At 61.1% G+C, this 16,879-nt stretch overlaps 1 protein-coding gene across 4 annotated transcripts; it reads right to left on the reverse strand.

Annotated features, from left to right (window-relative positions):
* Positions 1-1,122: 1,122 nt before the first annotated feature.
* On the reverse strand, positions 1,123-11,355 carry DLK1 (delta like non-canonical Notch ligand 1). 4 transcript variants are annotated; one of them, XM_087818216.1, is made up of 7 exons: positions 11,041-11,355; positions 9,843-9,982; positions 8,615-8,678; positions 8,036-8,166; positions 5,201-5,339; positions 3,284-3,563; positions 1,124-3,109 (listed from the first exon to the last, which is right to left on the reverse strand). In XM_087818216.1, the coding sequence occupies exons 2-7, from the start codon at positions 9,907-9,909 to the stop codon at positions 2,816-2,818; spliced, it is 975 nt and encodes a 324-aa protein (XP_087674342.1). In that variant the 5' UTR covers positions 9,910-9,982; positions 11,041-11,355; the 3' UTR covers positions 1,124-2,815. The 4 variants fall into 4 exon arrangements, with proteins under 4 accessions (XP_087674338.1, XP_087674342.1, XP_087674346.1 ...); XM_087818220.1 differs by having other exon boundaries at positions 1,125-3,064; XM_087818222.1 differs by having other exon boundaries at positions 1,126-3,058.
* Positions 11,356-16,879: the final 5,524 nt, after the last annotated feature.

The raw sequence follows: 16,879 nt of genomic DNA on the forward strand, positions 1-16,879 counted from the left end.
TAAGTGGGGAAGCCAAAAAGAGCGCCAGTGACATTTTTGACATTTTTTTGGGTTACAAGATAATCGCGCCTACTCCTCTCTCAATTTGGGGGCCGAATTGGTGATCATGTCTCCATGTCGCCGACAGCTGTCTCTGAGCTTCTCCCTTGGTTGCGTAAACTACACACTACCCCACACGCACGGCGGTGCGGATGGGCAGCCGCAAGTCCGGCTCTCTCAGCAGAACGTGGCTCCCCCCGGGGCGGGAACGCACCACTTCTGCGTGGCGTGAGGACCGTGGCGAGGGGCTGACCCTGTTCTGATCTCGCGGGACGTGTGCGGCGGGCACTGCGGAATTTGGGTGGGGCGGCCACATGGGTGCTGGTAAGAGAGAATTTGTTGCGTGGGAAGTGAGATGGTCAGGCTCTCGGGGAGGCGTGTCCTCTGCTCCCACAGCATTTACCTGCACTGTGCTTGGGGACACCTGTGGGACACCTGCGGGTCCCCGCCCCTCCCAGGCTGCCCCTCCTCCTGCGGCCCGCCTGGCGCTCCGCAGGGCCTTGGAAATGCGTCCTGATCGGATGAATGGTGGGTGACTCGATGGACTGATGAGCAGTTGGTCAAGGATGGGTAATGGGACGTCTTGTCCCTGTCACAGGGGGACAAGACCGTTCTCCATGGCGTGGAGGTCGCAAAGGTGGAGCGGAGAATTTGATCATTTCGTCCAATATCAGAATTTCAAGTTTGGGGAAACTGAGGATCAGAACCGGTAGTCGACTCGGTCAAGGTCTCACGTGAGAGGCCAGGCAGGTGCCAGACACCCACCTGGCACGTGCTAACAGATCTTTATTTTTTTTGTCTTTTTAAAATTTTTAAGACACACTCAAGATGAGATGTTGACTCGAATGACTTGTGGGGAGGAGCGGGGACTTGGGGGGGTTGTCAGAGACTGGGGGTGGGGAAACCATGGTGTGAGGGTTGGGGGGGCAGGGGGAGGGCAAGGGGAGCTTGGGGTGGGAGGGGACTTGGCAGTGGTGATAGGGTTTGGGGATCGAGGGAGAATTGTGGGGAAGCAAGAGGGGAAGGACAGGTGTAAAATGGAGAGGGATTTGGGGTGAAGATGGGAGGGGCTTGGTGGGGGAGGTGATGGGAGTTTGGGGTGACATCACCTGTCAGGGACGGGGTGACCAGGGTGGCATCTCGGGGCTGGGACGCTAAGGAATTGGGAATGACGACAGTGGCTTGGGTGGGACATCAGGGTTTGGGGAAAATGACAGGCTTTGAATGAGAACCGGAAGGGCCTTGGGGGTGGTCCAGCGGCGGAGGGTGACAAGGCGGATGGTTTGTGATGACGGTGACGCATGTGGTGTGTGCGAGGTGATCTGAATGACCGAGATGATGAAGGCGATGGTGATGCTTGGAGCAAGGTAAACAGGGCAGTGATACTCAGCAAAGCTCGGAGGACTGACTCCTATCCAAATACTTTAAGAAGCAAAATAGTCCTATCTGGTACCCAAGGGCTGTTTAGGTGCCCGACCCTCAGGGCTGGGAAGCTAAACAGAGCTCTGTCCCATTTCCTTCTATTTTTTTGCCAAAAAAATAGATGCTCTTCTTAAAAAAAAGTCAAGTTCGCGATTCAGAAACTGGCTAGGTCTTTCGGGATCTGAGACTGACTAACTCAGCAACACAAAGGAAGCCCATAGCTACGCGGGCCAGGCCCGGCGCCGCTCCGGCCACAGAACTAGAAAACGCCCCACAAGCCACAATTTCCACTAAACCCCGTGAACACCTTGGGGAGGGCTGTGTTGCTGCTCAGATTTTGCCAGGGGCACTTGTGGTTCGGATGCATTTAAATTTTAAGGGATATCGCTAATCTAAGGGGGGGGGAGCTAAAGTATTGGAGCTTACGGTGGGTGGGTGGGTCGCCTGCCTGAGCGGCCAACCTTTCCCAAGTGGAAAGTGGGCCTGGAGGCTCCCCACCATGAGAACTGCACTTAGGGGTGATTTCAGGTGTGCATCGGGACAGACCGCAACAGTCCGACCCCAGGACGAGACCTGGTCTTCCCCTGATTCTAACCCGCGGGGTCGGGAGCTGTCGTGGTTCGTTCCCCGTCGCTCCTAATTCTGAGATTTAGACAAGAGAGGACCGCGATGGTCACTGTGTTCAAGCCCCTCCCTAAAGAGGGGCAAAAAGGTGGGCCCGGGGTGGGGGAGGGGGCTCGCCAAGGATGACACAGCGAGTCAGTGGCAGGGCTGGGACGAGGTCCCGGCCCCCCAGCAGCCAACCCTGGGCTCTCTCTCTCTCTCTCTCTGCCTGGACACACGGCCACTGCACTCTGCACAATCTCAACTCAATCACTAAGATCTACAGACCGCGATGTTGGACTTGACGTGAGTGCGAGTCGGATGTGGCGTGTGAGAATTAACGAACGAGGGGGGGTCGTAGCCCTTTTCACAGTGGCTGGTCAGCAGGATGCGTTACGAGGACCCTGTGGCCGAGGCCCCCCCTCGGGGAGAAGGGCGTCGGCACCGAGTCCTGGTCCAGTTGCCTTGTTTTTTTTTTGTCTTTTTGATTTTATGCTAAATTTAGAGTTTAGAATGACATACTATTTCTTTTACTCGTTTAAAGATGAAATTCTTATTATTGGGATCATGCATTAGGGAGAGAGAGGAGGCGGCTGGCTCGGGCTTGCGCTGGTCACACAGCGGCACAGAGAACACGGGGAAGCGCGGCGTCCACCGGAGGTGGCGCGGGAGCTAGCGGGGTCACCCACAGGTTACACGGACCGCGGAGAGTGAGCGTGCGGGGCCCGGGGGGGGGCGGCGGGGGCGCCGCTTAGATCTCCTCGTCGCTTGCCTCCTTGAAGGCGGCCACGTCGACCTTGTCGTCGGGGAAGATGATGTTGACCGCCAGCTCCTCGCCGCTGGTGTAGTGCAGCAGCACCTTCTTCTTGTCTTGCAGCACGTGGTTGTAGCGCAGGTTGGCCACCCAGGCCTCGCACTTGTTGAGGAAGACGATGCCCAAGGTGCCCAGCACCACCAGACTGGTCAGCACGCCCAGGATGGTGAAGCAGATGGCCTGGCCCTCGGAGAGGAGCGGGGTGCTCTTGTTGAGCTCCCTCATGGACACCTTCAGGACACGGTGCTCGGGCTGCCCCACGGGCAGCTCGTGCACCCCGGGGGTCAGGCGGTAGGCCAGCCCGTGCCCGGCGGGCAGGCGGGTGGCCTGCTGGGAGCCGCCCGCGCGCTTCTTGCCGCAGACGGGGCCGGTAAACTCGGGCTTGCACAGACACTCGAACCTCACCTGGGAGTGCTGCAGGCAGGTGCCCCCGTTCAGGCACGGGTCCGAGGCGCAGGTGTTCACCGGGCGGCTGCAGGTCTTGTCCACGAAGCCGGCGGGGCACCGGCAGCGGAAGTCGCCCCCGATGTCGGTGCAGATGCCCTGGTTCTCGCACGGGTTGGGGGTGCAGCTGTTGGCCACGATCTCACAGAAGTTGCCGGAGAAGCCGGGGAGGCACAGGCAGGAGGCGTGCGAGGCCCGGCCCTCATCGTCCACGCAGGTGCCGCCGTGCTGGCAGGGGGAGCTGCGACACGGGGGGGCAGGGTCGCTCGGGGCTGGGCTAGGACCGCGGTGCCGTGGGCGGGGGCAGGCGAGTGGGTGACGCCGGCCGCTGTGACCCCCGCCCGCCAGGGCCCGCTGGCCGGCTGAGGCACTCCCGACCCGCTGGGGGAAGCCCCGAGCACTCCCGACCCGCTGGGGGAAACTGAGGCTGGGAGAGGCACAGTTAGTGATGACACAGGGCTGGAGCGAGCCCCCTCCTTCAGTTTGGTCCCGGGGCCCCTGAGGCCCAGCCACACCGGTGGCTGCCGGTCTCCTCCACCCCCCCACCCCCATTATTATTTTTACTTTTATTTTCAGCGGAGCGAGCCTGCGGGGTATTGTGCGGAAACCCTTGGGGACTCTCAGAGTGAAAGAAATACGCGGTGTGTGTCTGCGTCCGTGCCACTGGTTAATGGCAGCTCATTCACCCAAGTGCAGCTTGCAGCCCCAAGCTGTTTGCTCAGAGCGGAGCGCGGAGCGTTTAACGTAAGTGCTTCTAAACGAGCGGGCCCTTTGTCATCGGATAAATGCCGAGGCTCCAGGGGAGAAAGGGGCGGTGGGCGCCTTGGAGGAGGCTGCAGGGGAAAGGGGCTCTGAAGGAATTTCAAGGACCCTGGGCTGTATTTTGTTAGAGAGAAAAGCAAAATATTTTAAAGGGCTTGCTCTGCGTTTTCCCTTCTCTCTAATAAGCAGACACGGTGTTCGAGGCACAATTCCACCCCCCTCAAGTACTGGTCTTTCGATGCCTCACAAATGCCCATTTGCGACGCCAGCCAGCTCTGGGCTTCTCCACGCCACCCTGCGATGCCAGGGCAAGGGGCGCTGCCATGGCATCCTAGCTTTCTCCCTCGGAGGCGAGGGCAGCCCCTGGGCCGGGATGGGGTTCCAGGTTGAATTCTTGCTTTTGTCGAGATCTCCCCGGGCCTCGCCTCATGCCCCATCCCTGCAGCTACGCACACAAGGGCCAGCAGTGGCTGGGCTGCTGGGAAGCGCTGCTCAGGGGGGCTCAAGAGAGGCGAGTGGCCATTCTGCCTCTGTGCCCACTGCCCAGGAGCTCCAGAGCCCCTCCCCACAGAGGGCAGCTAAGGGCTGGACCTCAACCCCTGGCCCTTATGGCCTGTCCACCCCCCACCCCGGCCCCACCCTGTGCTGTCCCACGGCCCCCTCTCTCCCTGAGCCCAGCACATCCTCTTGGGATGTCCCAAGAAACCCACCTGCAGAGCTGCCCAGTCCCCAAAACCACCCCCTAAAGTAGGGTGCCTGGGTTTCACAAAAGTAGCCTGAGTTCCTCGAAATCCTGATTTCTTGTGTCACCTTTAGAAAATTATGCAGCTGAGAGCTCGGTTCACAGTCCCAATCTACTGTCATTCACACTTGTACGCACTTGGGGCGAGCAGGGGAACACGAAATCGCCTTCAGGTCATTTGAAAAAATTATGGAAACGACATGTCCCCTGATGGAGGGCGGCCCCCCACGGGGCTGCGGAGGAGCACTTACTGGTCTTTTGTCTGGAGACAGGTCCCCCTGGGTTAGCCTGAAAGGATCTTTAGGGGTGGGGAGGGGAATCAGGCAGCATTCATCAAGTCCCGCGTAACCGGTAACCGGGAGGAAGATATTTACCCGTTGATCACACAGGGCCCGTCCTTGGTCTGACAGTCCTTCCCCGAGAAGCCGGGGACGCAGGAGCACTCGTAGCCGGCATCCAGGTTCGTGCAGGTCCCGTTGTTGGCACAGGGGTTCGAGGTGCAAGCCCGGATGTCTGGGGGAGGAGCCAGAAAATCAGACCTTGTCACCCCCTCCACCAGGGAGGTGAGGGGGGACAGAGGCTGGAAGGCGGCTTCCCAGGTGGAAGCTGGAAGACAGCCCTCCAGCTGGTCTGTGGAGACGGCCAAAGGTCACCAAGTGGGGTCCTGAGTACGGGGGTGTAGTGACCCCCCAAAATTCCTGAACAGCTCAGGGAGCTGAAGGGGCTTCCTCGTGTTAGGTCACGGGGACTGGGGACAGAAAGTCCTAGCTGCTCAATGTCATTCAATCCAGGGCTCTGTACCCTTTTCTGGGGAACCAAGTCACCCCTAAGTCCAGCATCCTGACCTTCACTCAGACACCTTCCCTCCCCCAAAAGTGTGCTGAGCTGGGGTCCCCAATGCCTGCCTCCTCCATGCAAGTGCACACATCCAGCTTGTCATGTTTTTGGGGGGTCTGCCACTTGGGAGACTAGTGCAGCCCAACTGTTAGAAATACCTATAGTCCATCCCAGAGGGGCAGGAGGGACATGGAGGTGTGACTGAGCCCAGCTCTGCCTCCACCTCCAGGTGGTCTCTCTGCTCTCAGCTCCTCAGCTAAAGGGGCCTCGATAGAAAGGCTGCCCCTTCTGATGAGAACTATCATTTCCATGAACACAGGTGCATCCCCACTGCCTCTTTACACCTCCGGTCACCCACACTTCATTACCCCGCCTGGCTCAACAAGCCCAGGATGAGTGGGACAAAGGGGCCTGGGTCAGGGGCTCTCTGAGTGCGGCCCCCAGGCCCCTGCCTGCCAGGGAGGGACCTCATCTATGCCCACCTCCAGCCAGCTGCGGAGGCGGGACCCTCCCCATTCTGTGCCTTGCTTTTTCCACTTAAGAAAAGAGGGGCTCCCCCTGGCTGGTGTCTGAGGGACCTTTTAGCTTTGATTTTTGACCAAATAGAAAGCCAGGGCCAACCAGAGACACGGCAAGTTAAAGCAGATGGCAGGGAGGGTCCACACATGTACAGGTTTTCCCTGTCACAGAGACCTGGGCCCTCGCGGAGGGGAGGTGGCCAGGGATCAATGAGGACAGGCCTGAATGCCATGCTGATGGCCCAGCCCAAGCCCATCAGGGGTTCAAGAGAGCCCAGCTGGGAGCAAGGACACAGAAAGAGGATTTGTCATTAGGGAGGGGAGGCGCCAGCAAAGCCCCGTGCGAGGCCGGCTCCCCGCCCTCTGCTTGGGGCTCTGCAGTCACCTGGAGCCTAAAATTGAGGTTAAAGGGCTGGCGGCGACCCTACTCCTGTCCCGGTGGTGTCAGGCCTCCTGAGCGGAGGCCAAGCCCACCTCTGCCCAAGGAGAAGGCTACCAGTGGGGGAGGGGGCCAAGCCGGGGCAGCAGCTGTGCTGCAACAGACCGTGACAGTGACAGCCTGAAAGACCAGGGGAAAAGGGGTAGAGGGCCCTCGGTTACTGGGGGGCTATTCCCATGCACCCAGCGTCCTAAGCTGAGAGCCTTTATCAACCCAGTGAGGAGGGGTCCTTGGTCTGGAAACCTCATGGGGAGCCCTGGGCTTAGATACCAGTGGGTGGGCTCCAGGCTGAATGCCCTGATCCCAGATAGTGACATCTCTGGGATCCCTTGGTCCCCAAGCAGAGCTACTGCAAGGGTGCCCGGGAGGGGCAGCAGAGCTTCGGGCCAGAGCGTGACTCAGCTGCTGATAAAATACTGCGCCACAGTGCGAGGGGGGGCCCTGCAAGGACCGGAGACACTGTGGGGGGCTTAGTTTTGAAAGCCAGCTGCTCTTAGGTTTTTCCCTAAATGGGGTGGAGGGCATTAGAAAAAGCCCAGAATGAGAATTAGCCCTGCTCAAACCCTTTGGCCTCTCTAAGCCTCAGTTTCCCTATTAGTCTCTGCTAATGTTGGGGACCAAGGGACAGAGGCCCTTGGGCACTGTCTAGGCGGCTGCTGGTGTTTTTTCGAGGACATCAGTCTGCCCGGGCTTGTGGGCAGGATTTGCCAAATAAGAATGGGCTCAGGTGAACATTGGCCGCCTGAAAACGCAAGCAAGAGCCAACTCTCCATTGCTCGGGGTAATGGAGGGCACAGATTGTATAAATTAATGAAATCAACAGATGACACCAACCCCCCCACACACCTTAACCACTCCTCAGCCTTCCCCAGCCCCCCCACCCCTTGGCTCTTCCGCCACAGCCCCCAGCCCTGTCCCAGGCCCTGACTCGCCCCCGCTGCCCACCACCCAGGGCTGATCTCCCCTCCCCCCTTGTTTGTTTGTTTCTCTGCAGCCTCCTTGTAACAGTCTCCAGTGTAAACCTGTTGGAGTCTCAGTTCTGCGTCACCCCCCCCCCCCCCCAGTTCTTTCTACTCCCTGAGCTTCAGAGACGGGGGCAGGTTCCCCGGGTCTGTGGTCCCCACAGGCCCCCCTCAGCTTTGTGTGGCGTGTTTTTTACTTTGTGACTCTTGATTCCACAGGTAGCTCCCTGATACCCCCACCCCAGAGCCTTCTCTGGGTGCAGGGTGCCAGTCCCCTACCTGTGAGGAGGCCCCTGCCACCAGCGGGAAGTGTATAAACAGATCATTACCATACAGAGCACCAGGTGCATTGGAATAAGGCAGGAGGGGGAGGGGAGGCAGCCAGCAGGCTGGGAGGCCTCGGCTGGGGCAGAAGGCAGGGTGGGGGTGGGTAAGGGCAGGGCAAGTGCCCACCTATGTCGCAGATGTCCCCATCCCAGCCGTCGTTGCAGATGCACTGCCAGGGTTCCACGCAGAGTCCATTAGCACAGCCAGGGAAGGGCATGCACTGGTCACACAGGGGGCCCTGCCAGCCAGGCTGGCACCTGCAGGGGGTGGGGAGGGTACATTTGAGGGTGGGCAAGGGTGACGAGGGAGCTCGGGCTGCTTTCCGTGAAACCAGGGGCCCTCGGGGGTCTTTGCACAGTGCCAGACCAGTGGGTCCCAGGAAGCTAGCCCCAGTCACCTGAATGGAGCAGCTTAAACCAGGACCGTCTGAGGAGCAGACAGACGGGGCCCTGAGAGCCCAGGAGAGTGCTGCGTTTTGGTTTTTTGGTTTTGCCGCAGTGGCCTGCAATGGTGTGTCATCGGGAGCTGTGGCCGCCCCCCGCCCCCCCGCCCTCATCCCCCCACCAGTTTCCTGAGTGGGTGAGGAACCTGTTTGTTGCAGCCCAATGGCCAGGGCCCCCACCCCCTTTTCTCCTGCCTGACACCATGACTCTGCAGTATTCTGCCCTAGCCCCCCCAAGGTGCCTGTGGGGGCCACTCGGTTACCTGCAGACATCATCCTCCTCGCAGACTCCATACTGGGGGTGGCAGGCCGGGAAGCATTCAGCTCCTGAGGCACAAGAAATGTTACACCATTCATCCCACAGGGCCCCAAGGCCGAGGCCGAGCCCACCGGCTCCCTCGAGGGAGCGCAAACCCTCTGGCTCTGCAGCAGGCACACAGTAGGCACTTCCCATCCGCCCGCTGGGGAAACGCTCTGTGCCGCGTTCCTGGTTGTGGCGTGACCACAGACATCGCTTCATTCTCACCAGCAGGCCAGACAGCTCAGTTTCCCCCAAACAAAGTGCAAAACCTCAAGTCCTAAAGCTGGGGTGGGGGAGACAGTGGATGGGCAGGTTCTGACCCCTGGGCACTCAGCCAAACCCTCAATTTGGCTAAGTGAGCTAAAAGGGGGAGCCGATTTTGAGGTATTTGTCTCTGTGGAAGCCCAGACAGGTTCACCTGGTGGCTCACAGGTAAGGCATCTGGGTATTTCGAAGGCTCACCCCAGTGGAGCGGGGCTGCAGGTTGGATCCCCAGGTCCCCCCGCCCCACACTCTCCACAGGAAAAAACCTGCGCAAGGGCTTTGCGGAGCCCACTGGGCTCTGGCCCTACTCCAGGGCTCTGACGTCTTCACAGGCGCCTACTGTGTGCATTTACTTCAACCTGCTCTCCAGCTTTCCAGACAGCCCCCTCCCGCAGAACCACCGGTGCAGGGGGGGGGGCACCGCGGGGGGGGCCCCTGTGTCCTCAGAGACAGATGGTCACTGCGGACACAAGTGTCGCAGCCCCTCACCTAGGGACATGCGGGAGGGGCCCAGGCGGGGCTCCTGGTTGGGAATTTGGGGCTACGACGGCCCCCACAGACCTGTACCCCCGCGCGCACACAGGGACCCCCAAAGTTGCACCCTAGAGCCTTTCACAGAGGACGCCCAGCATCACCTCGTTTCTCCAGACCTCCAGTCTCGGCGCACCGACACCCCTCCGAGCGCCACTTCTGCGGGGCAGGAAGGGGTGGGGGTCCCAGGCCTCCCCTGCCCCCCGGGGCCCCCAGGCAGGGCTTGGCATGCGAGGAGCGCGCAGGGGGCGAGGCGGGCGCGGCGCGGGGCTTAGGGTTAGGCGTGACGGGCGGGCACCGGGGCGCGTGGGACGGGGCGTGCGGGGCGCGGGCGGCCGGGGGGCGTCGCAGGCTTCCCCAGAGGGGGCGCGAGCCGAGCCGCCGGGGGCACTCACCACGGGCACTGCGGCCGGAGGCCAGCAGGAGCAAGAGGACGGGCGGGAGGGCTGCGGTCGCGGTCATCGCGGGGCGGCCGGGGTCGCGGTCCCGGGAGCGGGGCGGGCGCGGGTCCGGCTCTGGGTGCCGCGCTGGGCTTCTGGTTGCGGACGCGAAAGGGGGCGCGGGAGCGCGGTGAGGGGAAAGCCAGGGCTGCGCCGGGCTCCGCGCTGCGCTCTCCGCCGCCGCCGCCGAGCTGCCGCCGCCGCCGCGCGCGCCGCCCTTTTCGTACGGTCGCCCCCCCGCGGCCCCCGCCCCCCGCCCCCGCCTCCGCGCGCACGGGGCCGGCGCCGGCCAGTCCCGGTGACCCCCGCCCCTCGCGGGGCCGCCCCCCCCCGCCGCGTCCCGGAAACCCGCTCGCGCACGAGGCGCACTCTTGGCTAGACGGGCACAGGTACCCCGCGCGCCCCGAGCACGCGTTCCCCGCACAGGACGGCGCACGGGCGCGCACGGCCGGCCCGCTGAGCCGAGTCCGAGGGGCCCACCCTGGCCCGGCCGCGCGCCCCGGGACGGGCCACGGGCACCCTCGGAACCTGCGGCGCGCGCAGGAGCACCGGGACGCTCGTGGCCAAGGGCGCGGGCACACATGCCGTGGTCCGCACGCCCAGGGACGCACTGGCGCTCCCTGCAAGCTTATGCGCACCGAGTCCCACACGCACCTGGAAAAGCACTCCCGGAAAAGCCAAGGACCCCCAACCGTGAAGGCGCAGGGAACCGCAGGCACACCTGTGGGCGCACACGGGGCCCCCAGCGCACCCCACAGCTCAAGCGCACCCCACAGCTCAAGCACTGGCCGCAGCACAGCCGCACCTCCCCGAAACCGCCGGGCGGGCCGCACGCCCAGGCATGGGCACGCGGAGAGGCCAGCGCACATGCGGTTACGAAACCCTCCGCCTCTTTCGACATGTGCCCCGCCGTCCACGCAGAGGCGCGCGCAGAGCCACGTGCCCCCCTGAACATGCGAACACCCCCTGGAAGCATGCAGATGGCCGAGCACCTGCTCAGGCACACACGCCCCACATGCCTGCACACACAGCCAGGGCCTCGGTGCTGCCCAAGCGTATTTCATGCACATGCACAGCCACACGCCTGATGTTCACAAACACGCTACCCAGTCCCCAGAACTTAGAAGCCACAGGCTCTCGGTTGCACACTCACCTAAACACACTTACACACGATCACACCTGTCTGCCCACAGTGACATGTGCGGGCAGGCTCACAAGTATGCTTATCCCCCACTCACAGATGCCCACCAAGCGCTCCGCACATGTTCCAGGCCCCCTGGGGAGCCTCCAGACGGGGGTTACAGGGCCATGGGGTGGGGGATTCAAACCCTACCAAAGACCTTCCTTCTCCAAAGAGCTCCTAGGGAAAGCCCCCAGCCCGGGCCTTAGAACCCTACGCTGGGTTGGGCAGCGTCCCACAGTCTTGCCTGGATATGGGAGGTTCAGGAAGATTTTGGAGGAGCTTCTAGGCAGCAGTGGGGGACGGAGGAAGGTGATTAAAGGAGGTCGGGACCCTCGGGGAGGATCCTCTGTGTTCGCCGCATTTGCATAGGTTAGTTTGCATACAGATCCCAGCTGCAGGATTGGGTGCTCACCCATCTCATACCCGCCCCACGTCATCTCCCCTTTCCCACAGTGCTGGTGCTGGTGGAGGGGGGGGCATATATCTGCTACTATGAACCTGGGGTGGGACGTTGGCCTTCCAGCCATCTCACAGGGACCTGGAAGGTTTGAGGACACTTACAGACCTGGGGACATGTGTGGGAAGCTAGGTCATGGTGAGGGCCCAGGCACACGGGTCCTAAGGCCTTAAGTCTGAACTGGGGTGGAGACTCCAGGCTATTTCTTGGTTGGCTCCCCAGAGGCTGGAGGGAAGCCCTCAACCCCTTGGGGAAGGTGCCCCTCCCCTAGTGTTCTCTGCTGAAGACCTAGAAAGGGGCACCCACCCAGTGCCCCTACCTTCCCATTACCCCCCTTCTTCCATGGACCCTTCTCAAGCGAAGAAACTGAGTCCAGATATGGACCGTCCTTGGCCCAAGGTCCCCGGCTACAATGAGTGGCCAGCGGGCCCAGACCTAAAGGCCCAACTGTCCACTGAATGGAGGTGGCCATAGCTTCCTGGATCCCCACCACCACCTCTCTTCCCTCCAAGGACCCTGACCTCAGCCTCCAAAATTATCCTACACAGTTGAGCAGGCAGATCGGGAAGGCTGGGTTCTCAGCCAGACGATCAGGACAGGCGGGGATCTCTGGGCTGAGCAGCCCCTGTCGAGCACCACCCCCTTCAGACCGAGTCACGAGGTGCCATGTGGACTGCAAGGAGCACCAGGGGGGCCCTAGAGGCCATCAATGCGCCCCCATCCGGACCCCGCCCTCTCATCACCGCCCTCCCCAGTTTTGGAAAGGGAAGGAGGCCTGGGCCTCCGTGTCCAAATGCCACAGGCTTAGCTGGAGAGGGCATTCCCTCTGCAGGCTGGCACCTGCTTGCTAACCCAGCTCCATCCCCTGACTGCTGAGGGCCCTGGGCCAGTCACTTCCCCTCAGAGCCCACCTTCCTTGTCTATAAACAGAGATGCCACACTTGTCCCCAGAGGGAACTCGGGTTTTCACACGTAGAAAGCCACTGTTCTTACAAGGCCTGGCCTCTCCTGCCCTTCCAGCAGCTGCCACCGGCCTCGCCCAGTCGGCCGCGGGGAGCTGGGGGGGGGGCAGGGGCTTTTGGAGCCACCTCTGCCGGAGCCCCCTGCAGGGCTACTGCGGGAAGGGGCCTCGGCCCCACAGGACCTGGGAGCCGGGAGCTTTCTGTTGCTTTGCTCTAGTGTCAATAAGCGTTTGTAAATTCAGGAGACCAGAGGCTTCTTTTCAGCCAGCAGAGGAGAGAAAGGGTCTCTCAGCGGCGGCAGGGAGAGAGGCTCTTGATTGTCACCGGCTTCGCGGCTGCACAGAAAGCATGAAAATGCCAGTCGGGTCCCTTGGGGAGAAGTCAGCACCGTCTGCTGTTTGCAAGCAGACCCTGGGGGCTGGCGAGTGCAGGGCTGGAGGAGTCGGACAGACGGATGCTCCTCTATCTGTGCCCTCCCCGCCTCCCCTTCCCTTCTCTCCCTGTCCCTTCCCTTCCCTCCCCTCCCTTCCTTTCCTCTCTTCTCCAAAGTACAAACCTCTGGGATCCCAGAGGAAGCAGGCAGCCCCCACCCCCCACACAGCAGAGCTTGGCAGGTGGTCTACACAGGTAGGGACTAGATTGGACCTTGAGCCTGGGCTCCTTCCCTCTCCCAATCCCAGCGGCTCCGCCGGAGGTCCCAGCCCCCCCCCCGCCGCAGCCAGAAAGTGTCCTCTGTCCCTTCTGCCCAGAGGCCAGAGGCCAGCTGGTTGGACAACAAGGGAGCTGGTGATGGGTGAAAGTTTTCTGAGGGAGCCAGAGAAATGTTATCTCCAGAAATGTTATCTCCGGCCCTTCTCCAAACACTGACACCACCCCAGCCTACACCAGACCCCTTGGCCCTTGATTAGGACAGAATGCTGAGCAGGGAAGACCAGCAGGGCCCAGCTGGAGGGGCCCCTGGAGGCCAGCTTGTCCTGGGCGTGCACAGCAGGGCAAGGCAGCTGGGGGGGCTCACCCCATCCTGCTTTGCACCCCACCCAGTTGATAATTGCCAAGCTTGGTTTTGGAGGTATCTACACCTGCATTGGTCCGGTCCTGGTGGGATATTACACAGTTGGGGAAACTGAGGCCCTGTGAAGACCCACAGGAGTTTTGTTCCCCCTTTCCCCTCCCTCCTACCAAACACCCTGCATTCTCCATCTTCCCTCCAAGGGACAACTCAGCTCCCTGGCCCTGCCTGAGATACAGGACTTCCCAAAGGAACTGCTCATTTAACTGAGGGGCCAGTTAGTCAGGAACTGAAATATCCCAGAGACAGTGGGCAGGAAACTTCCCACCCTAACTCTTGGGTTAGAAGTTCACAGACAAGCTGGCAGGGGGCTGGCTTTTCTGCTCCCTCAGCTCCAGATTCCAGCTCAGCCCCCACCCACAGCAGAGGCCATCTGCTTAGGCCTCCCCCAGCGGGCTGGGGACTGCAGGCCCATTTCAGAGATGAGCACGCTGAGGCTTGAAGACCCTGAGACGGCTGTGCAGGTAATGAGAAGCAGAACTGGGATTCGAGCTCCCTGCTCAGCCAACCAGAGCTTAAGAGTGAGCCAGCAGGGAGGATGGTGGGGAGGCCCAAAGGGAACCCCTCACTCCCAGCGTTGGCTGGGGGCGCAGCCCAGCCATCCTGGGGGCTGTGAGGGCTCCTGCAAACGCCTGAGAGACACACAGCTGCTGCTACCCTGATTTTCCCCCCAGGCTAAAGTTTGTCTCTGGAAAGAGAAATTCTCTTTTTTCCTGCAAAGGGGAGGGGACCGGAGGGTGAAGGAAAGAGGGATGTTGGAGGTGCACCCAGGTACATTTAGGCTCAAGAACATGAAGGCTTGGTTTCGAGTTTAATCAGAGAGAAGCCTCTTCAGCGTAAAGTGGCCGTTGGCGAGACAGAGCCCGTGGCAGAACGTGGCCACCAAGTTGCTGGGCTCCCGGCCTCGTGCGCAGGGCCTGGAGAGGCGCGTGAGGGCCCAGGCCCGCCGTGTTCCCCGGCCCCGGACACAGGTCTGTGCGTGACTCTGGGGGAGAAAGTGGCTCCCCCCTCCCCCCCCCCCGGCCCAGCCACGGGTTCTGGGGAGGGAAAAACACAAGAGGGAGTGGGGAGCAGCCGGGCACGCTGGTTTGAGACCATATCTAGTGTTTATTTCAGCGGGATCGCGCCTCTCCCCAAACAGAACCGATTTCTCCTCGTAGATGGTAGGATTCAAAAATAGATTTTCTCGCTGCCTTCCTCACCATTGGAATCGACATGGATGTCAAGTTCACAAGTCTAATTGTCCACGTCATCAATCAAACGATCCCCTTAAAGGGCGCCACTGAGTCATGCAGTTCGCGTGGGGAGCACTGGGGGGTCTCGGGAGGATTAATGACGCTTCCCGCCCCACCTCCACACCTTGTAGGTACACTCCCCCCCCACCCAGGAGGGAGGAGATCAGAACTACGGGAAAAAGGAGTCTTTTCATCACAGCCTGTCAGTGCAGCTCTGGCAAAAAGTACAGCAATTCTTCATTCATCAGAAATTCCCAGAAGTTAATTTTCCATAAAACGGAGCCACACCTCTTTAAATGTAGTCTTTGATCTGCTCAGCATTGGCTGAGCTCCTACTGTATGCCTGGGGCTCTGCGGGAAGGGGGGGGAGAGTAAGGGGGCAGGGTATGCAATGATAGATCACAGGGTGGTCCCTCATCTCCTAGAGTTCAAGGGTGGGAGGCCTCGTGCTTAGATGCAGGGGTGTGGTGTGGGAGGGAGGGAGGCAGAGGGGGAGCTGGGAAGGCATGGGAGGGAGATGAAGCATTTCTTGGAGGGGCATCTTCAGGCTGGGTGTGCAAGGATGCATAGGAGTCCTGCAGGGTGTGCCAGGAAGGGAGGCCTCCTGCACCCACAGAGGCAGCCCTGAGCCCCCGAGAGGAGGACCTCCACCTTGGCCCCAGCATAGGAGTTTCTGGGGTGACTGTGGCAGAATCGCAAACTCTCTCCATCTCCAGGAGCCCAGGGCTATGAAGCGGAAGCTGTGTGTGTGCCCGTGACCAGGCCTGCCGCACCTGTCAAGCTTAGGGATGTGGAAACACATGGCCCTCAAGGAACTGAAGTTGTTCCTGTCCTATATTTATTCTCATTTGTAAGAAGCCATTAGCATCTTCATTCAATTATATTTAAAAGAATGTGTTCGGGGCTCTGCTACATCCGAGGCGTTAGGAAGCCCTTGGAAAGGAAGGCACTGCCCCTGCCCAAGCGGGACCGGGGGAGGGGGCACGGGGGGGCGCAGAGAGCCACTGTTTGCCCCTCTCTTCCTCCTCAAAAGCCTTCTCCCGCCACTGTCTGCAGGTCCTTCCAGCCCCCCCGCCCGAGCGCCCCGGCCCAGCCCTGGAAGCCCGCGAGCCCGTGGCCTCCCCCGGCGGCTCCCGGTGTCGCCGTCCACCTCGAGCGCACCTTCCCGCCTGGTGTTAATGGGTTTTGCACGTGCGTCTGACCTCAGCAGGGCCAGAAGTGCCCCTCGCAGGCGACCTGCAGCGCGGCCCGCGAGGTGTCTGTGGATTATGTGAATTAATGAGTAAACGAATGAGACGCGCGTTCTCCAAGGGTTACTATGGGCCCCGCGGGAAGATCCTGTGTCCTAGCAACTGGCGGCCTCGCATGGCCCACTCCAGCCACGGCCGGCTCACCACCTCCGATCTCCGGGTTCTGGGGCTGCTGACCCGAAAACTGGGCTTGCTGAGTGCGGGCCCCTAAGGCGACAGTGGCACGCCTACCTCCGCCCTGTCCTCTCCCACCAGGGCCTCTCGGTCCCTGTACTAGGAATGTGGAATGTGGGGAGCAGCTGCACTGAGGCCGCAGTCAGCACCCCCTACTGTCACCTGCCGCCACCCCCCCAGTGCCTGGCTCCTCTGCACTGCTCTCCATGAGCCCGTTCCTATGGTGACGCTCCTGCCTCCAGAGGCCCTACCTCTCTGTCTGCAACCCTGCTCCAGCTAACAATGGGGGCAGGGGACCCCAGCTCCCCCACCCCCACACACATGGGGTTGCTTGGTACCCAAACTCAAGTTGAGTCCAAGAGTATGAGCCTTAAATTGATCCCTGCACAGAAATATCCGTTCCTCCTCCTTCTCCACCTGTGGGGGCTCCTTGTGCACCACAGAGCTTGATCCTGGGGCCCAGAGAGGCTGAGTGATCCTCCTTAGGTCACACAGGAAGGCGCAGCAGAGCAGGACTAGAATGTCGGGGCCTGGTACCCCACCTGGATGACCGTGAAAGTCCATCACAAACAGTGCTTTGAGGAACCCCCAGGCTCCCTTGTTTAACAAGGTCCATCTGAGGTCAGACTAGGAAGCCCACAGACTCAAAACAGAAGCAGTCA

The sequence above is a fragment of the Miniopterus natalensis genome, chromosome 1, assembly GCF_054644295.1.
Source record: "Miniopterus natalensis isolate mMinNat1 chromosome 1, mMinNat1.hap1, whole genome shotgun sequence".
Classification (NCBI taxonomy): domain Eukaryota; kingdom Metazoa; phylum Chordata; class Mammalia; order Chiroptera; family Miniopteridae; genus Miniopterus; species Miniopterus natalensis.

What these genes read in the sequence shown, in the direction of transcription:
- DLK1 (XM_087818212.1), bottom strand. Translation starts at nt 9,909, where the DNA reads ATGACCGCGACCGCAGCCCTCCCGCCCGTCCTCTTGCTCCTGCTGGCC. An exon ending in CTCCGGCCGCAGTGCCCGTG is followed by an intron (nt 8,679 to 9,842) that starts GTGAGTGCCCCC and finishes CTTGTGCCTCAG; the next exon opens with GAGCTGAATGCTTCCCGGCC. An exon ending in GAGGAGGATGATGTCTGCAG is followed by an intron (nt 8,167 to 8,614) that starts GTAACCGAGTGG and finishes CACCCCCTGCAG; the next exon opens with GTGCCAGCCTGGCTGGCAGG.